This window comes from Durio zibethinus, chromosome 23 (assembly GCF_047325235.1).
Source record: "Durio zibethinus cultivar Kanyao isolate XHJ-2024 chromosome 23, ASM4732523v1, whole genome shotgun sequence".
In the NCBI taxonomy this organism is placed as follows: domain Eukaryota; kingdom Viridiplantae; phylum Streptophyta; class Magnoliopsida; order Malvales; family Malvaceae; genus Durio; species Durio zibethinus.
This window is the reverse complement of record NC_143184.1, coordinates 2,711,301-2,728,000: the sequence shown is the minus strand read 5'-3', so window position 1 is coordinate 2,728,000 and position 16,700 is coordinate 2,711,301. Positions and strand designations below refer to the sequence as shown.

General features: G+C 35.2%; 3 protein-coding genes across 4 annotated transcripts; 1 reads left to right on the top strand and 2 right to left on the bottom strand.

The window, feature by feature from the left end:
* Positions 1–3,973: 3,973 nt before the first annotated feature.
* LOC111313348 (ras-related protein RABA3-like) lies at positions 3,974–6,850 on the bottom strand. The gene is made up of 2 exons (XM_022914013.2): positions 6,315–6,850; positions 3,974–4,636 (listed from the first exon to the last, which is right to left on the bottom strand). Exons 1-2 carry the CDS (start codon positions 6,563–6,565, stop codon positions 4,180–4,182), a joined length of 708 nt encoding a protein of 235 aa, XP_022769748.1. The 5' UTR covers positions 6,566–6,850; the 3' UTR covers positions 3,974–4,179.
* A 1,655-nt stretch (positions 6,851–8,505) lies between these two features.
* LOC111313347 (Pentatricopeptide repeat (PPR) superfamily protein) lies at positions 8,506–10,560 on the top strand. The gene is made up of 2 exons (XM_022914012.2): positions 8,506–9,803; positions 9,904–10,560. The coding sequence occupies exons 1-2, from the start codon at positions 8,871–8,873 to the stop codon at positions 10,513–10,515; spliced, it is 1,545 nt and encodes a 514-aa protein (XP_022769747.2). The 5' UTR covers positions 8,506–8,870; the 3' UTR covers positions 10,516–10,560.
* A 171-nt stretch (positions 10,561–10,731) lies between these two features.
* Positions 10,732–16,420, bottom strand: LOC111313346 (calcium-transporting ATPase, endoplasmic reticulum-type-like). Of its 2 annotated transcripts, none has more exons than XM_089752482.1 (8): positions 15,788–16,420; positions 13,999–15,538; positions 13,789–13,910; positions 13,103–13,381; positions 12,623–13,006; positions 12,236–12,345; positions 11,932–12,160; positions 10,732–11,457 (listed from the first exon to the last, which is right to left on the bottom strand). In XM_089752482.1, the coding sequence occupies exons 2-8, from the start codon at positions 15,464–15,466 to the stop codon at positions 10,897–10,899; spliced, it is 3,153 nt and encodes a 1,050-aa protein (XP_089608608.1). In that variant the 5' UTR covers positions 15,467–15,538; positions 15,788–16,420; the 3' UTR covers positions 10,732–10,896. The 2 variants fall into 2 exon arrangements, with proteins under 2 accessions (XP_089608608.1, XP_022769745.2); XM_022914010.2 differs by having other exon boundaries at positions 16,060–16,420.
* Positions 16,421–16,700: the final 280 nt, after the last annotated feature.

Genomic DNA, 16,700 nt, shown 5'->3' with positions numbered 1-16,700 from the left:
CGTAAAAAATGATATTTTCAAATCGAAAAAAATAAAAGGAAGAAGTCGCCACCAATCTTTGTTAGGGTGTGATTGGCCACCCAAAAGTTTATCCTTTTAATAAAACTATAAAAACGGGTTTAAAGTTTATCAAAAAGATAAATTTTGGTCTACGAAAAATCAGGTTGGGTCCGGGAGTCGGTTACGTGTAGGGAAGGATTAGCACCCCCACAGCGTCCATAAATTGGTACTATTTAATTACGCGTTATTTTCAATGTTGGATAAAAATGATTTTAATTTAAAATTTAACACTAATTTTCTTCATTTAAAAAAAATATTTTTGCTAAAATTTTTATTTAAGAATATTGAGAAAATCTTTAAGTTAAAAAATTATCTTGAAATTCTCCAACATCTAGGTAAAATTTGAAATAACTCTTTTCGCTTAAGATTTAACACAACAATCCTTAAAATGAAATAACACTTTTTATAAAAAATTGTTAGTGACTCTCCAACATATAGGCAGAGTACCAAGAATTATTTTTTCGTAATGTTATTTTTATTTTATTTTGTAATATCATAATTTTTTTTAAAAAATAGTACAAATAAAAATTAAAGACAGAATAGTACAAATAAATACTAATAATAGCATGCTAAAGTGTGTATGTCAATGAATGTTATGTAAAATAAAATGTAATTTAAAAGTTGGATTCTTAAATATAATGAGACCACCTTAACTCTCCAACATTTAGGCAGAGCTTAGGAGCGACTGTTTATATTTAAGATCTCAATTTACTATTATACTTTTTATTTATTAATCTTATTTTAATGCGAATTAAGAAATCGTGTGAAAATACTTAACAAAGTAAAATTTCTTAAATACCCCATCATCTAAGCGGCATTCGAGAATAAATTACTTCAAATAGAATTTTCACATGTGTCCTTAGGATTTTTAGGATGTTTTGAGTAAGGGCTTGAGTAGAGATTTTGAAGGTTTGGTTTTAAGGTTTAGAGGGTTTTAAAGCTTGAATTTTAGGATATGGAAGCTTTTGGGTTTTGGGTTTTGAGTTTAGAGATTTTAGGGTTTGGGTTTTGAGGTTTGGGGTTTTGATTTAAGGGTTTGGATTTTTATGGGGTTTTAAAAACTTAAGATTTTGAAAATTAAAAATCAGTGTTTAAGGTTTAAGTACAACGTAAACATCTCTAAAAATTTCCATCATTCAGGCGGACTTTCGGAGTAAGTTTAATTTTTTATAATTTTTAAAAATTAATCAATAATTTCTCATATATTTATTTTTTTATGAAAATTTATTCATAATAATTCTCCAACATCTAGGCAAAATTATTTTTTAGAAAAATATATTTTTTTATTCCTTCCAACATATAAGCAGGGAAAATAATAAAAATTATTAATTTTTTTTTAGTATTTTTAATATATATTTTTTAATTATTACTTGTTTTTAATTTTATTATTATTAAAACAATCAAACATTTATTCTAACAAATTTAGAAATTTATCATGTATAAATATAAAAATATACTTAAAATAACAAAAATAATAATATAAAAAAATTCAAAAATTAAAAAAAAAATTTTTTTTACCTGAACCGGACCGGTCAACGGTCCGGTCAATGTTGGTCTAGGTCGGTCTAACCGGTTCGACTGTTCGATCAACGGTTCGGGTGATCCAGTGGTTCGGACCGATTCAGACCGGTTCACTGACAGTTCTTCTAGACCGGTTTAAGGTTGGCTGAAGGGAGTTGGCGGGTCAATTCGCGCAGATCTCAGGTCGGATCCGGGTCCACGCGCGGATCCTCTTTAGTTAAAACAGCGTCGTTTTGGGTTTTTTCCTAAACGACGTCATTTTGAGTTTTGCTTTCCTATATATAGCTAAAAAAAAGTTTTGGTTCATTATTTTCTGTTTCAAAAAGAGAGAGAGAGAGCTCTAAGGGGAGAGCTCCGATCGTTTCGCCATCCGGCAGTCGAAGCACTGTGCCGACCATCGCCTGGTCCACCGTCGTCGATGACTGGAAATTTCAAAAAGTGATTAGGAAGCTGCTTTCGACGCAATCTTTTCAGATCCGAAGTTCGTTTTACCAGAAATAGCCCCGATCTGCGTAGATCGGGGTTGAAGCTTTCGATTTCTTTTCTTTCTTTTTTTTTTTTTTAGAAACTAACTTTTTGTTTTTTGGTTTTTGCAAGGTTTGCTAGGCGCTGATGGTTTCTCGCCGTAGGCGAGGACAATGTTTTTTTTTTTTTTTTTTCTTTGGTTTGGGTATTTGTTTGGTTTTCTGATGGGTATGAGGTTTCGTGAGAGGTTTGGGTTTTTCTGAGTATGGAAGGCTAGGATTTTGGATATTCAAAAGCTTGTTCAAAGAAGGGGGGACTGTGTGTCCAAAAAAGCTTTCGAAAGGGGGGTTTCAGAGAGATTGAAAGGGATTCGAGTTGTTGATTTTAAAGAGCTTCAATTAGGGGGATTTGGGTGGTTATAGGGTGGCTGTAGGTGGGCTGAACAGGGAGCTAGTCAAAGGGCTGGTCAGGAGGCTGACAGGGGACTGGTCAAGTTGTAGGGTGGCTGGTCGGAGGCGGCAGCAGCGCCAGCCACCCTACTTTTTGTTTTTTCTCTTTTTGTTTTGTTATTTTTTTTTTGTTTTTCTTTTTATATGTTTTTTTTATATAATTAATAATTATATATTTTTTAAAAATTATTATTATTATTATTATTATTATTAAAATTAAAACAGTAGATCCGAACAAAATCGATGTCTACAAATATGATTACAATAAAAGACAGATAAAAATATAATTAATTTTTTAAAAATTATAATGCATAATATTAGATTGAAGATAAAACTAAAATTAAAATGTATCAATTTTAATGTAAAAATCAATTTAATTTAATAGAAATATATAAAACAATTATAGTATATATTATATATAGTACATGTTAAAAGGATTTTGAAACTTTTGGGGTCAAGCCCCCACTAGCTCAAACGGCGGTCCGCCATTGCATTTTTATTTATTTTTTCTTTGATTTTGAAGTGTTAAAGAATAAAGACAACTCTGCCCAACAAATTTCATTAAAGAGGTATTGGATGTTTGATTGTTTGAAGGTTTGTGGCTTTAATTTGGACAATAATCTTCCTAACAAGTTTTGGGCATGTTTAATTTGTTACAGGCAAAGTCTGTTAGATGTGCAAGTCAGAGATTTTGTGGATATTTTCCCTTTTCTTCCTTTCATAATGGTAACACTTGCCCACTGCCCACTGCCCACTGCCCACTGCATTTATTCTCATCAATACAATCAAGAAAAATAAAAAGAAGAAGAAAAATATTTGGTTTACAAACCTATCAAATTGCTCACCAAACTATCCTAACCACTCAAATTGGTTGCGTTTCAGCATTTCTGGCAAGTTCCTACCAGCATGTCAAGTAGTAATTGTAAGAAAATTTATGAACCTTTTAGAAATTCCCAAAACCCATTCATATCTTTCCTCTAGCAATTAACTATTTCACTTGTTTCATTGAAAATTTATGTACTTGTTTTAATTATTATTTTAATTACCTGTTTGATTGAATCATCTAGAGGTGTAATTGAGTGAAGCCTTTTATTTGTAATTTTTGGCTTGGGCCAAGTTTCAACCGTTTGTACAGAAGATAGTTAAGCCCATAAACAAACTAGATCTATGAGTATCTATTCATAAATTAATATATCCAACCCAAATTGGTTTCCCGTATATATATACCTCCACGATTAAATTTTAATATTAATTTTTATAGAACTATTTCCCTGTTTTTAATTATTTATTCTTTTTTTCTATAAATATTTAACCATATGTAATTGCTAAATGCATGCTAATTTAGTGTTGACTTTTATTTGTATCAGTTAAATAGATATGTATCATATTCAATTTTTAAAATATTTAAAATTATCAAAAATTGAATTTAAATTTTTTAAATAAAATATTTAATAATTTATCAACAAATTACACAATCATTGATAAAAAATTATTACTACTGCTTAAATTTAACAACACATAAAAGTAGGGGGAAAGGCAATATCACCCAAATACTTAAGATGCATGGTTTTCTTATCACAAATATATAATTTATAATGTGCTATGATTTAATTTAAAAAATATAATGAACAACCCAAGAAAGAAGGGAAAATAAACCAGACATTCTCGTCCTTTAAAAACAAAATCAACAAGAGCATGTAGATAATTTTTTCATCTCACTTATTTCTAAATCAGAACCAGCGATCAACTCAATCTTTGATCCTTTCAACGCCGTGGCATGATAGCCACCGTTGGATTTCCCATTTCCGCTTTCCAAAGATTTTTTACACATCACATCGTAAATTTCATCCAACAGCTTGAAAAATGCTTTATCCACGTTGTCACCGCTAAGAGCGGATGTCTCGGCGAAAAATAGGCCCTGATCCTCTGCGAACTCAACAGCGTCTTCAGTTGGAACCGCCCTGTGGTCCACTAGATCAGCCTTGTTTCCAATCAGCATTATCACAATGGAATTGTCAGCGTGGGCCCGTAGCTCCTCAACCCACCTCGCTACGTGATCAAAGCTCTGTCTCTTGGTGATGTCATAAACTAGCATTGCCCCTAGTGCACCTCTATAGTATGCGCTTGTTACTGCTCGGTACCTACCGACATGAAATTGCAAAATGTAAAACAAAAACATTGACATTTGCTTTTCCTTAGTCAAAAGTGGCATCAAGCAGTCCAAAATTCCTACTGGTAGGTCCAATTGTAGGCCAAAGCACCGAAATCATGTAATTAAATCCAAAGCCTAGGATAAGACTATTAAGTAAATTTAATCCAATTTATTAGAGAATAAACCAAAGTATAAGATAAGACTAGGTCACTTACTTGACTGGCTTCATAATATAATGACATCAATTTATTTTGTCTTTTTCATTATATTTGAATTCAAGATTTTTTTTAATTTTAGAATCGTTTGTGATATGAAAATTTAAAGCTAGTAATGGAAACATGTTATGTCATAATTTTATTGAAACCGAAAATTTCACTTAAATTAATATACTTTAAGTTTCACTCTTATCAAATATAGTATTGATATTTTTTACTAAACATTTCCATGATTTGCATTTACATATCTTTCTGCCTTTGTCTTCCACATGACAAAAATAAAAATTATTTGATGGAGCAACCGGACAACGTTGAGATGGTCAAACTTTTAATTTATTATTAATACAATTTTGATAATTTTAGATACAGATTTTGTAATAATTAATATAATTTTTGTAATATTTTATATGATTTTTATAATTATTGATACAATTTTGATAATTTTTTATATTTTTTTAATCATTGATATAATTTTGATAACTTTTATAATAATTTTGATAACATTTTATATCATTTTGGCAACCTTTTGCATAATTTTGGGAACTTTTAATATAATTTTGATAATCTTTCTTATCATTTTAGTAAGTGTTGATATAATTTTGGAGACCTTTTATATGGTTTTGATAACATTTGTTATAACTTTGGTCACTTTTCATACAATTTTAGTAATATTCGATAATTTTTTAATAACATTTATATGATTTTATTAACTTTTTATATATTTTCAATAATTTGATATAAATTTGAAAACCCTCAATATTATAAACCATTCATACAATTTCAGTATCCTCCAATAAAAGTTTGGGAACCTTTTACTTAATTTTCATATAATTTGATATAATTTTGATAAATTTTTTAATAGTTTTTGTAATATTTGTTATAATTTTTTGTAACCTTTCGTATTGTTTTGGTAACCTCTAATATAATTTTGGCAACTTTAGTAAATTTTTGATAACATTTAATATAACTTTGATTAAGTTTTGAAGCATGACTCAAATTTTATACTTGGATATTGACCAAATTCCACCCTAATTTTAGTCTTGCTTTATTGAAATTTTGAAGTAGTACAATTTAAATCAAAATAAATGAAATATTGAAACGCTGACAGTGTTATGCTTAGCTGCACTATTAGCTTCAATGAAGCACCATTTAAATTCAAATTCAGATAACGCTTACAGAACCACCCAATTCAACTATGGAATTTCAGCAAATCTAAATTCAGGTTCAGAACCACAATTTAATATTTGACCATAAGCAAATGATAAATTATGTTTTCCTGCAGCATTTGGAAATACCATCTGACCAATCAACTAGATTTTGATTAATTTGCATTATTAACTCAGTGATGAAAGTTAAAGATATCTCAGGTAAGGTAAAGTCAAAGAAAGAAGAATTCAGAGAGCTTCAATCTCAAAACAGAGAGGGTAGAGGGGAAAGGGGAGAGAAGTTAACCTTTCTTGGCCAGCAGTGTCCCAGATCTGGGCTTTGATGACTTTTCTCTTAATGGTAACAGTCCTGGTCTGGAACTCAACCCCAATGGTGGACTTGGAATCAAAGCAAAACTCATTCTTGGTAAACCTGGAGAGAATCTGAGTCTTGCCAACAGCTGAGTCACCGATCACCACCACTTTAAACACGTAGTCTATTTTCTCAGGAACAATTTCTTGATGCTCGACGCCAACTCCATTCATCTCTTCGTTCATTTTCACTCCTTACAATCAATCAACCACTAAAGCCAAGAAAAAGAATGAAAAACACTTTTTTTTTCTTCTTTTGCAGAGCTGCAAAAACAACTACTAGTATAAAACTAAATATGATGCTTAAATCTCGGTACCGTTCTTGGCCTCTAGTGTTGCGGGTAAGAGGGAGTCAGTAAAGAAAGAAAGAAAAAAAATATAAAAAGATGTAAAAAAGATGATCAGACAAGATTTGGGTTCAAGGGTTGTAGCCACCAGTCACTGATGAAAAAGAGAGAAAGTCATGGCAACAAGGGTCCCGTCCTTGTCTCTCTATTAATGCTTTATCGTGAGTGTACCAATGCTGTTTTCATTAATTTACTTGAAAGAATGATGAAGGCTAAAGGCTAACCACCACTCGGCAGAAAAGCTATAATATAAAATTTCTTTGGCTAAATGGGGTGGCGGATTAGGATCTGTTAAATTGAAACTTAGCACCACATACACAGAACAATAATCTCATAGTTCCTGGCATAATCTCCGGATGAAGCTGTTTTCTTGATAGTCAGAAGTGGATTTGCAAAGTTGATTGAAAAGCAAAACTTGTTGTTTTGTTCCTTAAAATCCTATCATCGAAATTTTTGAAACCTTGGTTTGTAACTCATAACTTTTAATTAGGATGATGCTTGGCTTATGCAGATGATCGAGAGTAGTTAATATGATCAAAGCAAATATGCGGTCTGCCAAGTTATAAAGTTGACATTAAAGGAGAGGGCAGACCCACCATTTTATAATGACCCCAATTTAATACGTTGGGGGTACAAAAAAAATGCAGTCTGATTGGCAGGCTTTAATTTTCTGGTGTTGAATTAATTTGCATTTTGGAATAGCAGTTGATTTTTTTTTTCTTAAATCCTGCCATGGTCGAACGTGATCCATCTGATGGCATGGCTATTGTATAATATTAATTTTGGATGCTAAACTATTGTTCTTTGTGCATAATTATAGAGTAGCAATAAATAACAAGTGAGAAAATAGAAAGGGAAAAAGGAAGTGAAGCTTCTAAATGATCTTTTGCCTTTACAGGAAATAACGTGGACCGTCGTATGTTTTGCACCGACAAACTTCAGCATATTATCGTTCCCAAGAATAATGATGAAGGACCCTCGTCTCTGAAGGAATTCAAAATTGAATCGATTGATATATCCTTGAATAATGGAATTCTGCCACCGACAGAAATTCTTTTTATCAAAATTATTGAATGAGTATCTTCCAAAATTTCCAACCCCAAACCGATCGTTATGTCTTGACATTGATTTTCCATCAATGTGGCGTCCCTAGCAACTGAGCAATGTTTTTTTTTTCCCCAAAATACCGTTGCCCCAGGATTATCAGCAATAACTGCATTTGTTTAGTACTGTTAGAACGACCTTTTTCAAGGTTTAACGTGATGACGCTCGCATGTAGGTAATGAAGCTTAGTGAAAAGGGTAAATGTACAGGAAAATAAAGAGAGTAAGAAGGGGAACACAATGGAAGGGAAAAGATCCTGAAACAGTGAGCAAAGGATTGGAGGCTTCACTGGTTATGTTCTCCAAATAATGTTTGCTTCGATGAAATTCCCATTCAATCCCAGACACAAAGACTCCGTACATTTGAACTTTAGTGGACCATGAAATATGGGTGTATATTTGAAGGGTTTCGAGCTGGGTCCCAAGAGGCCTCAAACAAAGAGCAAAGGGCAGAATACAGCCCAGGGAGTACAATTGGTGTCTTCTATTGATTTTGAATTGTGATCTCGTCTTTTTGGCAGTGTTAATGGGCTGATCCCATTGTATTTTACAGAGGTTTTGTAGGCCTTAATGAGGAAGAAACAGGTGTACCATCATGGGCCATTTTAGTGAAGTCCAGACTCGGTCACCAATCTAACTCTCTCGTTAACTTCCTCATCGTAAGTCCCTTTGACTCGCACTCCAACACTTGTTCCTCTCAATCAGCATCTTCAACAAGCTAACCGGGTGCTTATTGAACTTCCCTTGGGCAGAGCATCAGAGTGGCTTGTGGCCATCTTTTATTGCTGCGAACGCAGACAGCTGTTGCCAGGTGGATAACGAATTAACGATTGCCCGGTGGATTCAGCAAAAGTTAACTAGTAGTTTTAGCTTGAATCCATACTCTGAAACATGAAAGACTAATGACGATACCTAATTCTTTTTCTATGAGCATGAAAAACGCCAGGGCTTCGCTTTCTCGCAACAGTTTTAGCATAACGTTTCGTTAGTACATCCTTTCTAGCCAACCTATAACAGATCAGCCTAGTTCTGAAAGATGTCATGAACCAACTGAAACAATCCCTTGCTTACACTCTTAAAAATGGCCTGGACCAAAACCAAACTCAGCTTCTCATCATCCAACTTCTCCAAACCTCAAATATCCCTTACGCCCAAAAGCTCTTCAACCTCATTCCAAAGAAAACTGTCTTTCTCTACAACAAATTCATCCAAGCCTACTCCTTAATCAACCAATCCCGCCAATGCCTCACTCTCTACTCTCAAATGTGCCTCAACAACTGTTCCCCCAACGAGCATTCTTTCATCTTCCTTTTCCCTGCGTGTGCTACACTTCCTTCCCTTCTTCACGGTCAAATCCTTCATACCCATATCCTCAAATCTGGGTTTGGTATTGATTGCTATGCCTTAACCGCTTTGTTGGCCATGTATGCAAAACTTCGTATGTTGCCGTTGGCTCGGCAAGTGTTCGATGAAATGCATGTTAGAAACGTGCCCACTTGGAACGCATTAATTGCTGGGTATTCGAGGTGTGGGGATATGAAGGAAGCCTCAGAATTATTTAAATCGATGCCTGAGAAGAATGTGGTTTCGTGGACCTCCATGATATCTGGGTACTCGCAGAGTGGGCAATTTTCGAGAGCCTTAGATATGTTTCTAAGGATGGAGAAAGAGCGAGGAGTTAACCCGAATCGAGTAACTATTGCTAGCGTACTACCAGCTTGTGCAAATCTTGGAGCATTGGAGGTTGGAGAAAGGATTGAAGCATATGCAAGAGAGAATGGATTGTTTGAGGATTTGTACGTTAGCAATACTGTCCTGGAAATGTATGCGAGGTGTGGTAAAATTGAGGTGGCGAAGCGGGTGTTTGATGAGATCGGCCAGAGGAAAAATTTGTGCTCTTGGAACTCAATGATCATGGGTTTTGCTCTTCATGGAAAATGTACTGAGGCTCTCGAGTATTATGATCAAATGCTGGTTAGCAGTTCCTTGTATAGTTAAATTGTTCAAATTGTTTTGAAATATTTTTTGCGCTTCTATTTAGTTCTTTTTATGTTTATTTCAATGATGATAACAGTATGAAGGAACTGCACCTGATGATGTTACATTTGTGGGAGTTCTCTTAGCATGCACGCATGGAGGATTGTTGGCCATAGGACGAGAATTTTTCGAATCGATGGCTGAAAAGTATCATATTAATCCCAAACTGGAACATTACGGATGCATGGTTGACCTCCTAGGTCGGGCTGGAGCATTGCAGGAAGCTTATGATCTTATAAAAAGCATGCCTATGAAACCCGATGCGGTGGTTTGGGGAGCTCTTTTAGGAGCTTGCAGCTTCCATAACAATGTCGAACTTGCAGAAAAAGCAGCTCAACCTCTCTTTCAGCTTGAACCATGGAACGCGGGAAACTTTGTCATTCTTTCTAATATATATGCATCTGCGGGCTGGTGGGATAGGGTTGCGAAGCTAAGGAAGTTGATGAAGGGTGGCCAAATTACAAAGACAGCAGGATTTAGTTTCATTGAAGAGGGAGGTGAAATGCATAAGTTTCTTGTGGAAGATAAATCACATCCTAGATGTGAAAAAATATACGAAATTTTAGATCAGGTCTCAACAGTGATGAAGATACAAGACAAATTCATTGACTCTGAATCCGAACTTAACGAATCATTGATAATGGAGTAGATCTGAAATATTATTTCCAGTAGACTATCAAGTACCAATTATTCATTAGCTTTCTTACAAAATGAAGGACATGCCAATCATGAATTTGGATTTTAATTAATTGATTCATTTAATCATTTTTTAGAGAAGAGATGCTATAAATTTAAAATTTAAATTTCAACATCCCTAATTTTTTTAAAACCTTTTCTTTTGTAAAAAAGTAAATACGTCAGTCAATGGAATGGAATAAACCAATGTATTTCTTTCAGATGATTAAGCAAGGTATTATCGGCCAAAATGAAGATGAGCTAAGAATACAAATTAACGTAGTCCCAGTATTTTCCTATCTGTCAATACTACCTCGCAAAAATCCCTTGACCCAGATATAGACCTGGTGCTGTTTTATGCTGTCTTCTCCTTCACCCTATATCTTTGACTCCTTCCAACAAATTTAAGAATCTCATCGATGAATATCACGGGTATTGAGAGCAAAATCACCAAAAACCACTCATTCAGACTCAATGGAACAACACCAAACATTTTTGCCAGGAATGGAATGTAGAGTACAAAGCAATGGAGTCCAAATGAGACTAACATGGCAACCAAAAGCCAAGGGTTCCTCCAAGGTGGCACCGTAAGCAGGCTGCTGTCTTCAGAAAGCGCGTTCAGGGAATTGAACATTTCGATTGCAACTAACACAGATAGTGACAGAGTCATTGCTTTCACTTTACCAATGGTGAAGTATTCACATGGGTTTGAGAAAGTGATCAGGTGACCTCCACCAACCATATATGGAGCCACGGAGAAATTTGACCATGTAGAGCACTCTCCCCAGTTGCGAAGCTGAGACAGTTCAACTAGTGTGTGCCCATCACTCACAAGGTTGATACCCAAAAAAGAAGCCTGAGTGTACCACAAGATGAAGATGCCAACAGTTGCTATCCCCACATAAGAACCTATTATCTGCAATTGGAAAAAAAAATGTAAAACGCTAATCCATTTCAGTTTTTGCTTGCTTCAAAACAGAAGCACAAATTCACGGATAAACACATCCATCTTTTGCATCAGACAAACATAAGTTGTGAATAGTTTCTGTTACTCTTGATAATATTACAAAAAAAACCCACTAAGACTATCACCACTACTGCAGTGAATATGTGCCTGCTTAATGATATGAGAACACTGATCCAAGGGGGAAAAGAAATTGGCATTCGTTAAACTATTTTGATGCTACCAGAAAGAGAGAAACGGAAGGATGATTCGGAAAAAGAATATGCCAGATGGAAGATATTATTATAAGTCAGGATAGACGATTCCTCTTAACCATTTTAAAAATTCAGTACCTTGCCTTACCTAGATATTAGTAGGCACAAATTAACATAAAGTATGGCATACAGAATTTCAAGGGGGAGATAATAAGTGATGATGAACACAAACCAAGTAACGGAAAAGAACCCAGGAGTTAATGAGAGCATCATCACTTCTGCCGGGTGGCTTCCGCATTACGGCAACATCTGGAGGATTAAACCCAAGAGCTGTCGCAGGAGGACCATCAGTAACCAAATTCACCCACAAAAGTTGCACAGGTATCATACATTCTGGTAACCCCAGAGCAGCAGTCAAGAATATGGATATTACTTCTCCAACATTGGATGATATCATGTATCTGTGAATTTAGGAAATGACTAAATAAGGGATATCTTAATTGCTCAGAGTAAAGTAGAAGAACAAATTAACATACCTTATGAAAGCTTTCATGTTATTATAAATTGAGCGACCCTCAGCAACAGCTGAAACAATGGTGCTAAAGTTGTCATCTGCCAAAATCATATCCGAAGCTTCTTTTGCAACCTGGAAAATTGAACAATGAGCATGTTGAGTCTAAAAGGTTTTAAGCAGGATTGACATCCTTTTCTTTCTCATTTTCTTTCTGAAGTAGCAAGGACTTATTTGATGGACATTAGTAGGGAAGAATATAAAAATATTAATTCCCAAAAATGGTACAGATTTATGTCAAGTGATAGGAAATGCCTAAACAATCATAGAGTTTGCTCTAGGAAAAGTCACATGCAGGCCATAAGAATCAAGATTCCATTTTCAAGAGAAAGAATCATAGTGATAAATTTACCTCAGTTCCAGTTATGCCCATAGCAATTCCAATGTCAGCCAATTTGAGGGCAGGTGCATCATTCACACCATCTCCAGTCATTGCAACAATTTCCCCCATCTCTTTTAGCATCCTAACAATTTCTTGCTTTTGCCTAGGCTCGGCACGAGAGAAGACCTTCCCCCCTGGCTTTGTCAAAGTTTCAATTTGTTGTGAAGGGGAAAGAGCCATGAATTCTTTACCAGTAAAACTTTTTCCTCTAAGATCCTCTCCATCAGTAAACATTTTGATTTCACGACAGATAGCCTCAGCTGTGGATTTATTATCTCCAGTTATCACCATAACTCTAATCCCCGCTCCTTCACAATCTTCAATTGCTTTGTGAACTTCATCTCGTGGAGGATCCTATAAGATGGACATGGCAAATTATGTCTCTGGAAATCATTAACTTGAAAATTTATTAACTAATATGAACGACAAAAGCTGTCGACATATGCTTACCCTGATACCAACAACCCCTACAAAAACCAAGTCACGTTCAATGGAAGAATAGCAAGTTGGATCAAGCAACTTCTTATGAGCAGAATGTTTCTCAGAATAGTAGTCTGAAAATTCTCCCAGTTCATCCTTATATGCCAGTCCCAAGCATCTCAATCCCTTTGAACTCATCTCTGAATGTCTTGAAAGCAATAATTGCCTACAAGGTTCATCCATTGGAACAAGAGTTCCATCTGCAAGTTGAACATGCGTACTACTTTCCAGTAAACTCTCAACAGCACCCTATAGATAATGCACATTAATTTAATGATCAAAGAAGAAAGGACATAACAAATCATTTATAATATTAAAAAAATGATGTGAAAGATTAATTATAGTTGATAGGGCACAGTAACAACTGCAAATAAAGCAATATACATAACAAACACAAAATGTATATAAATATATCTATACTGTTTACTATTTCAATCTATTTATGCTTCAAGTTTAACATAACTGCTAATTTCAAATTGGAGGAAGTTAAATTCTAAATAAACAAAAAAGATGGTAGTCATAATAATCTAATCCACTTAACCAAAAGCAGAATAAATTGTAGACAACAATATGAAGAATATGGCCATTTATCCATTGATGAAAGCTAGGAAAAAATTTTGAACCAGCTTAAAAAATGGGAAAAATATGACAGATACCTTGACAAGGAGCCGATTGAGCCCAGTAGGCTCTCTGACAATAATGCTCATAGACTTTCGTTCCCGATCAAATTCCAATGTTGCAAGCCTTTTTGATCTTTTGGACCACCACTCGCAGCAATCTATGTTTTGCAATAAATCATAAATCAAAGAAGTGCATCATAATGCCTGACATGTGATGTACATAGAACTAGAAAGATTCAAGCTCACCTAGCTTAACTGTGCTTCGGTCAATCAAATAGTTTGCAACAAGTTGTGAGTCACGGATTTTGTTCCTCATCTTGGCATCTGGAACTCCCATCTTTTCAACCAAAACCTTCAAAGCTGCTTCTGTGGGCAAACCTGTAGCTCGGAAAAGACGACCATCACAGAAAATCCCAGCATCATTGCAAACGGCACATATTTCAGCCATGACTTGTAAGTTAGGATCCATATTGTAGCAGGTCCAATCAACAATTCCACCATCCTTAGGATCATAGGTTGTGCCTTCAACATGGAAAATACAAGTAGTAGTGGTTTTTCCACCCAGGGTAAAGAATTCAGCAACAGACATTTGATTCGTGGTTAAAGTCCCAGTTTTATCTGAACAAATCACAGTGGTGCATCCTAATGTTTCAACACTAGGAAGCTTCCGTACGATGGCATTCTTCTGAGCCATTTTTCTTGTACCAAGAGCTAAAGATGTTGTGATTACAGCAGGGAGGCCTTCTGGAATTGCGGCTACAGCAAGGGCAACGGCTATCTTGAAATAGTAGGTGCATTTCTCAAAAGAGAAACGGACATTTGCAGGCCATCCATCCACCATATCCCAAGAAATGAAGTTTTTGTAATTGATAAGCCACACAATGAGACAAACAAGCCCGATTGCAGTTGTAAGCCTGCTCCCAAATTCATCCAACTTCTTTTTCAAAGGCGTGTCACTCTCTTCCAAAGAGGCCTCATGTATTTGCGTCTGTATTTTCCCAATCTCGGTGTTCATTCCAGTGCAAACAACGATACAGACACAGCTACCATTGACCACAGTCGTGCCTGCGAAAACCAGATTTTCTTTTGCCTGCAACTCACATTCCTCCGGGAATATAGGACTTGTACCTTTCAAAACAGGCATTGCCTCTCCGGTCAGTGCACTTTGCTCTAATCTCAAAGTTGAGGTTTTCAGAGCCGCTATTCTCATATCAGCAGGAACCTTATCACCAACCTGCAATTCTACTATGTCCCCAGGGACAAGCTCCCAGGCTGGAAGGTCTGGTACAAGGAACCCATCTCTTAAAACCTTTCCAGATTCGCATTGCATCTCCTTAAGGGCCTCAAGTGCCTTCTCAGCATTGGTCTCTTGCCACACTCCGACAATGGCATTAAGGCCTAAAATCAATAGTATCACAAATGGCTCCACATAGGCCTCAAACCCGGACTCCTCAGATTCACCTCCATGCATATACGCTAGAATAAAAGATATAAAAGCTGCAACTAGAAGTATCTTTACAAGCATGTCATCAAATTGTTCTAACACAAGTCGCCATAAGGGCTTCCCTTTCTCTTTGGCAAGCTCATTCCAGCCATACTTCTCACGCTGCTTTTCTACCTCATAACTACTCAAACCCTTGTCTAGTTTCACATTATACTCTTTCAAACACTGCTCAACAGACCATGACCACGCAGGGAAAGGTCTTTCCTCCATCGAATCCTCAACTTTGGTTATCACCGCAAAGTAAAAATTCCTTCAATTTTCACTTAAAACCATATCATTTTCCTGCAAAGCAGATCAAAATATATGAAGCTTGAACTACAATTAAGTTATAAGAAAGAGATAAAAAGTTCCCAAGTTTCCACCAATAGCATCATAATTAAACAAAGAAAATAAGTAAGAAATGCATAAAGTTTAAAACCGTGGTTCAAAAACAGAACAGAAGCAGAAGCAGAAACAGAAAGCTTGCATTAACTTCCTCTAACTAATATGAAATTTTGTCGAATTACAACAATAAAGAGAGCTATTAATTACCCAACAACAAAAGGCAATGTTCTTTTTCCACTTTAGCTATAAAAAAACAACCACCTACACGAACTAACTAGCCACCATAACAATTATTGATCCAACTGAACAGAGGAATTACAAAACAGCAGTTTTAACAAAGACCCAAAAACTCAAAAAAAAAAAAAAAAAACTGCTCAGAGTGGCAATTAACTGCAAACAAAAGTTAAAAAACTGTAACTGCAGTTACCCATATGACAAAGAAACCAAAAAAAAAAAAAGAAAAATGTGTAAAACTTTACCTGTAAAACAAAAAACAGACATGAAATGACTAAACTCCATGACACATAAAACTTCTTCTTATATGAAAACCAAAAAATAAAATAAAATAAAACCTTTGAATAAGAGTTAGACCAAGAAAAAAAAATGACTTGGAGAGCGAGTAAAGTTCAAAGAAAAATCTTTCGTTCTCTTTTTCTTTTTTCTTTTTTTCGTTTAAGAAAGAACTCTTAAAATATAAGGAAGGAGAAGCTGTTATTGGCCAGCCTTTCTTTTGATCTTCCTGTGGCTCCGCTTTCTTTGGGAGCGTGCCCCTGATATGTAACGTACTGTAGCTCCATGTGTTGACCAGATGCGGCCGTATCATTTGACCGTACAGCGCTCAAGAAATCCTTGTGTTTCATTGAATAAATACCAAATACTAAGAACGAAAACAAAAACATTACTTAAACAACAAAAAAGTTTGGCTGCTTGGCCTGAAACGGCACACTCCAAAGACAACATTGTTTGAGGTGGTCTTACACAAATCTTTTTATAAATTAATATATTGTTTATTGCATTTAATTCATGAATTCTTTAAAAAAACCAATGAGGCAGCTAATCGTGCATGGTTGAGATCTTAACTAAAATTCCAATTTTCAAGAATAATTTTATTTTCAACATT

Coding starts and splice junctions, on each gene's coding strand:
- LOC111313348 (XM_022914013.2), bottom strand. CDS start 6,565: ATGAACGAAGAGATGAATGGAGTTGGCGTCGAGCATCAAGAAATTGTT. Junction 4,637..6,314: donor GACACTGCTGGCCAAGAAAG/GTTAACTTCTCT, acceptor TCATGTCGGTAG/GTACCGAGCAGTAACAAGCG.
- LOC111313347 (XM_022914012.2), top strand. CDS start 8,871: ATGAACCAACTGAAACAATCCCTTGCTTACACTCTTAAAAATGGCCTG. Junction 9,804..9,903: donor AGTATTATGATCAAATGCTG/GTTAGCAGTTCC, acceptor TGATGATAACAG/TATGAAGGAACTGCACCTGA.
- LOC111313346 (XM_089752482.1), bottom strand. CDS start 15,466: ATGGAGGAAAGACCTTTCCCTGCGTGGTCATGGTCTGTTGAGCAGTGT. Junction 13,911..13,998: donor CCGAAGCACAGTTAAGCTAG/GTGAGCTTGAAT, acceptor TGCAAAACATAG/ATTGCTGCGAGTGGTGGTCC. Junction 11,458..11,931: donor GGGTTCTTTTCCGTTACTTG/GTTTGTGTTCAT, acceptor TTCCAATTGCAG/ATAATAGGTTCTTATGTGGG.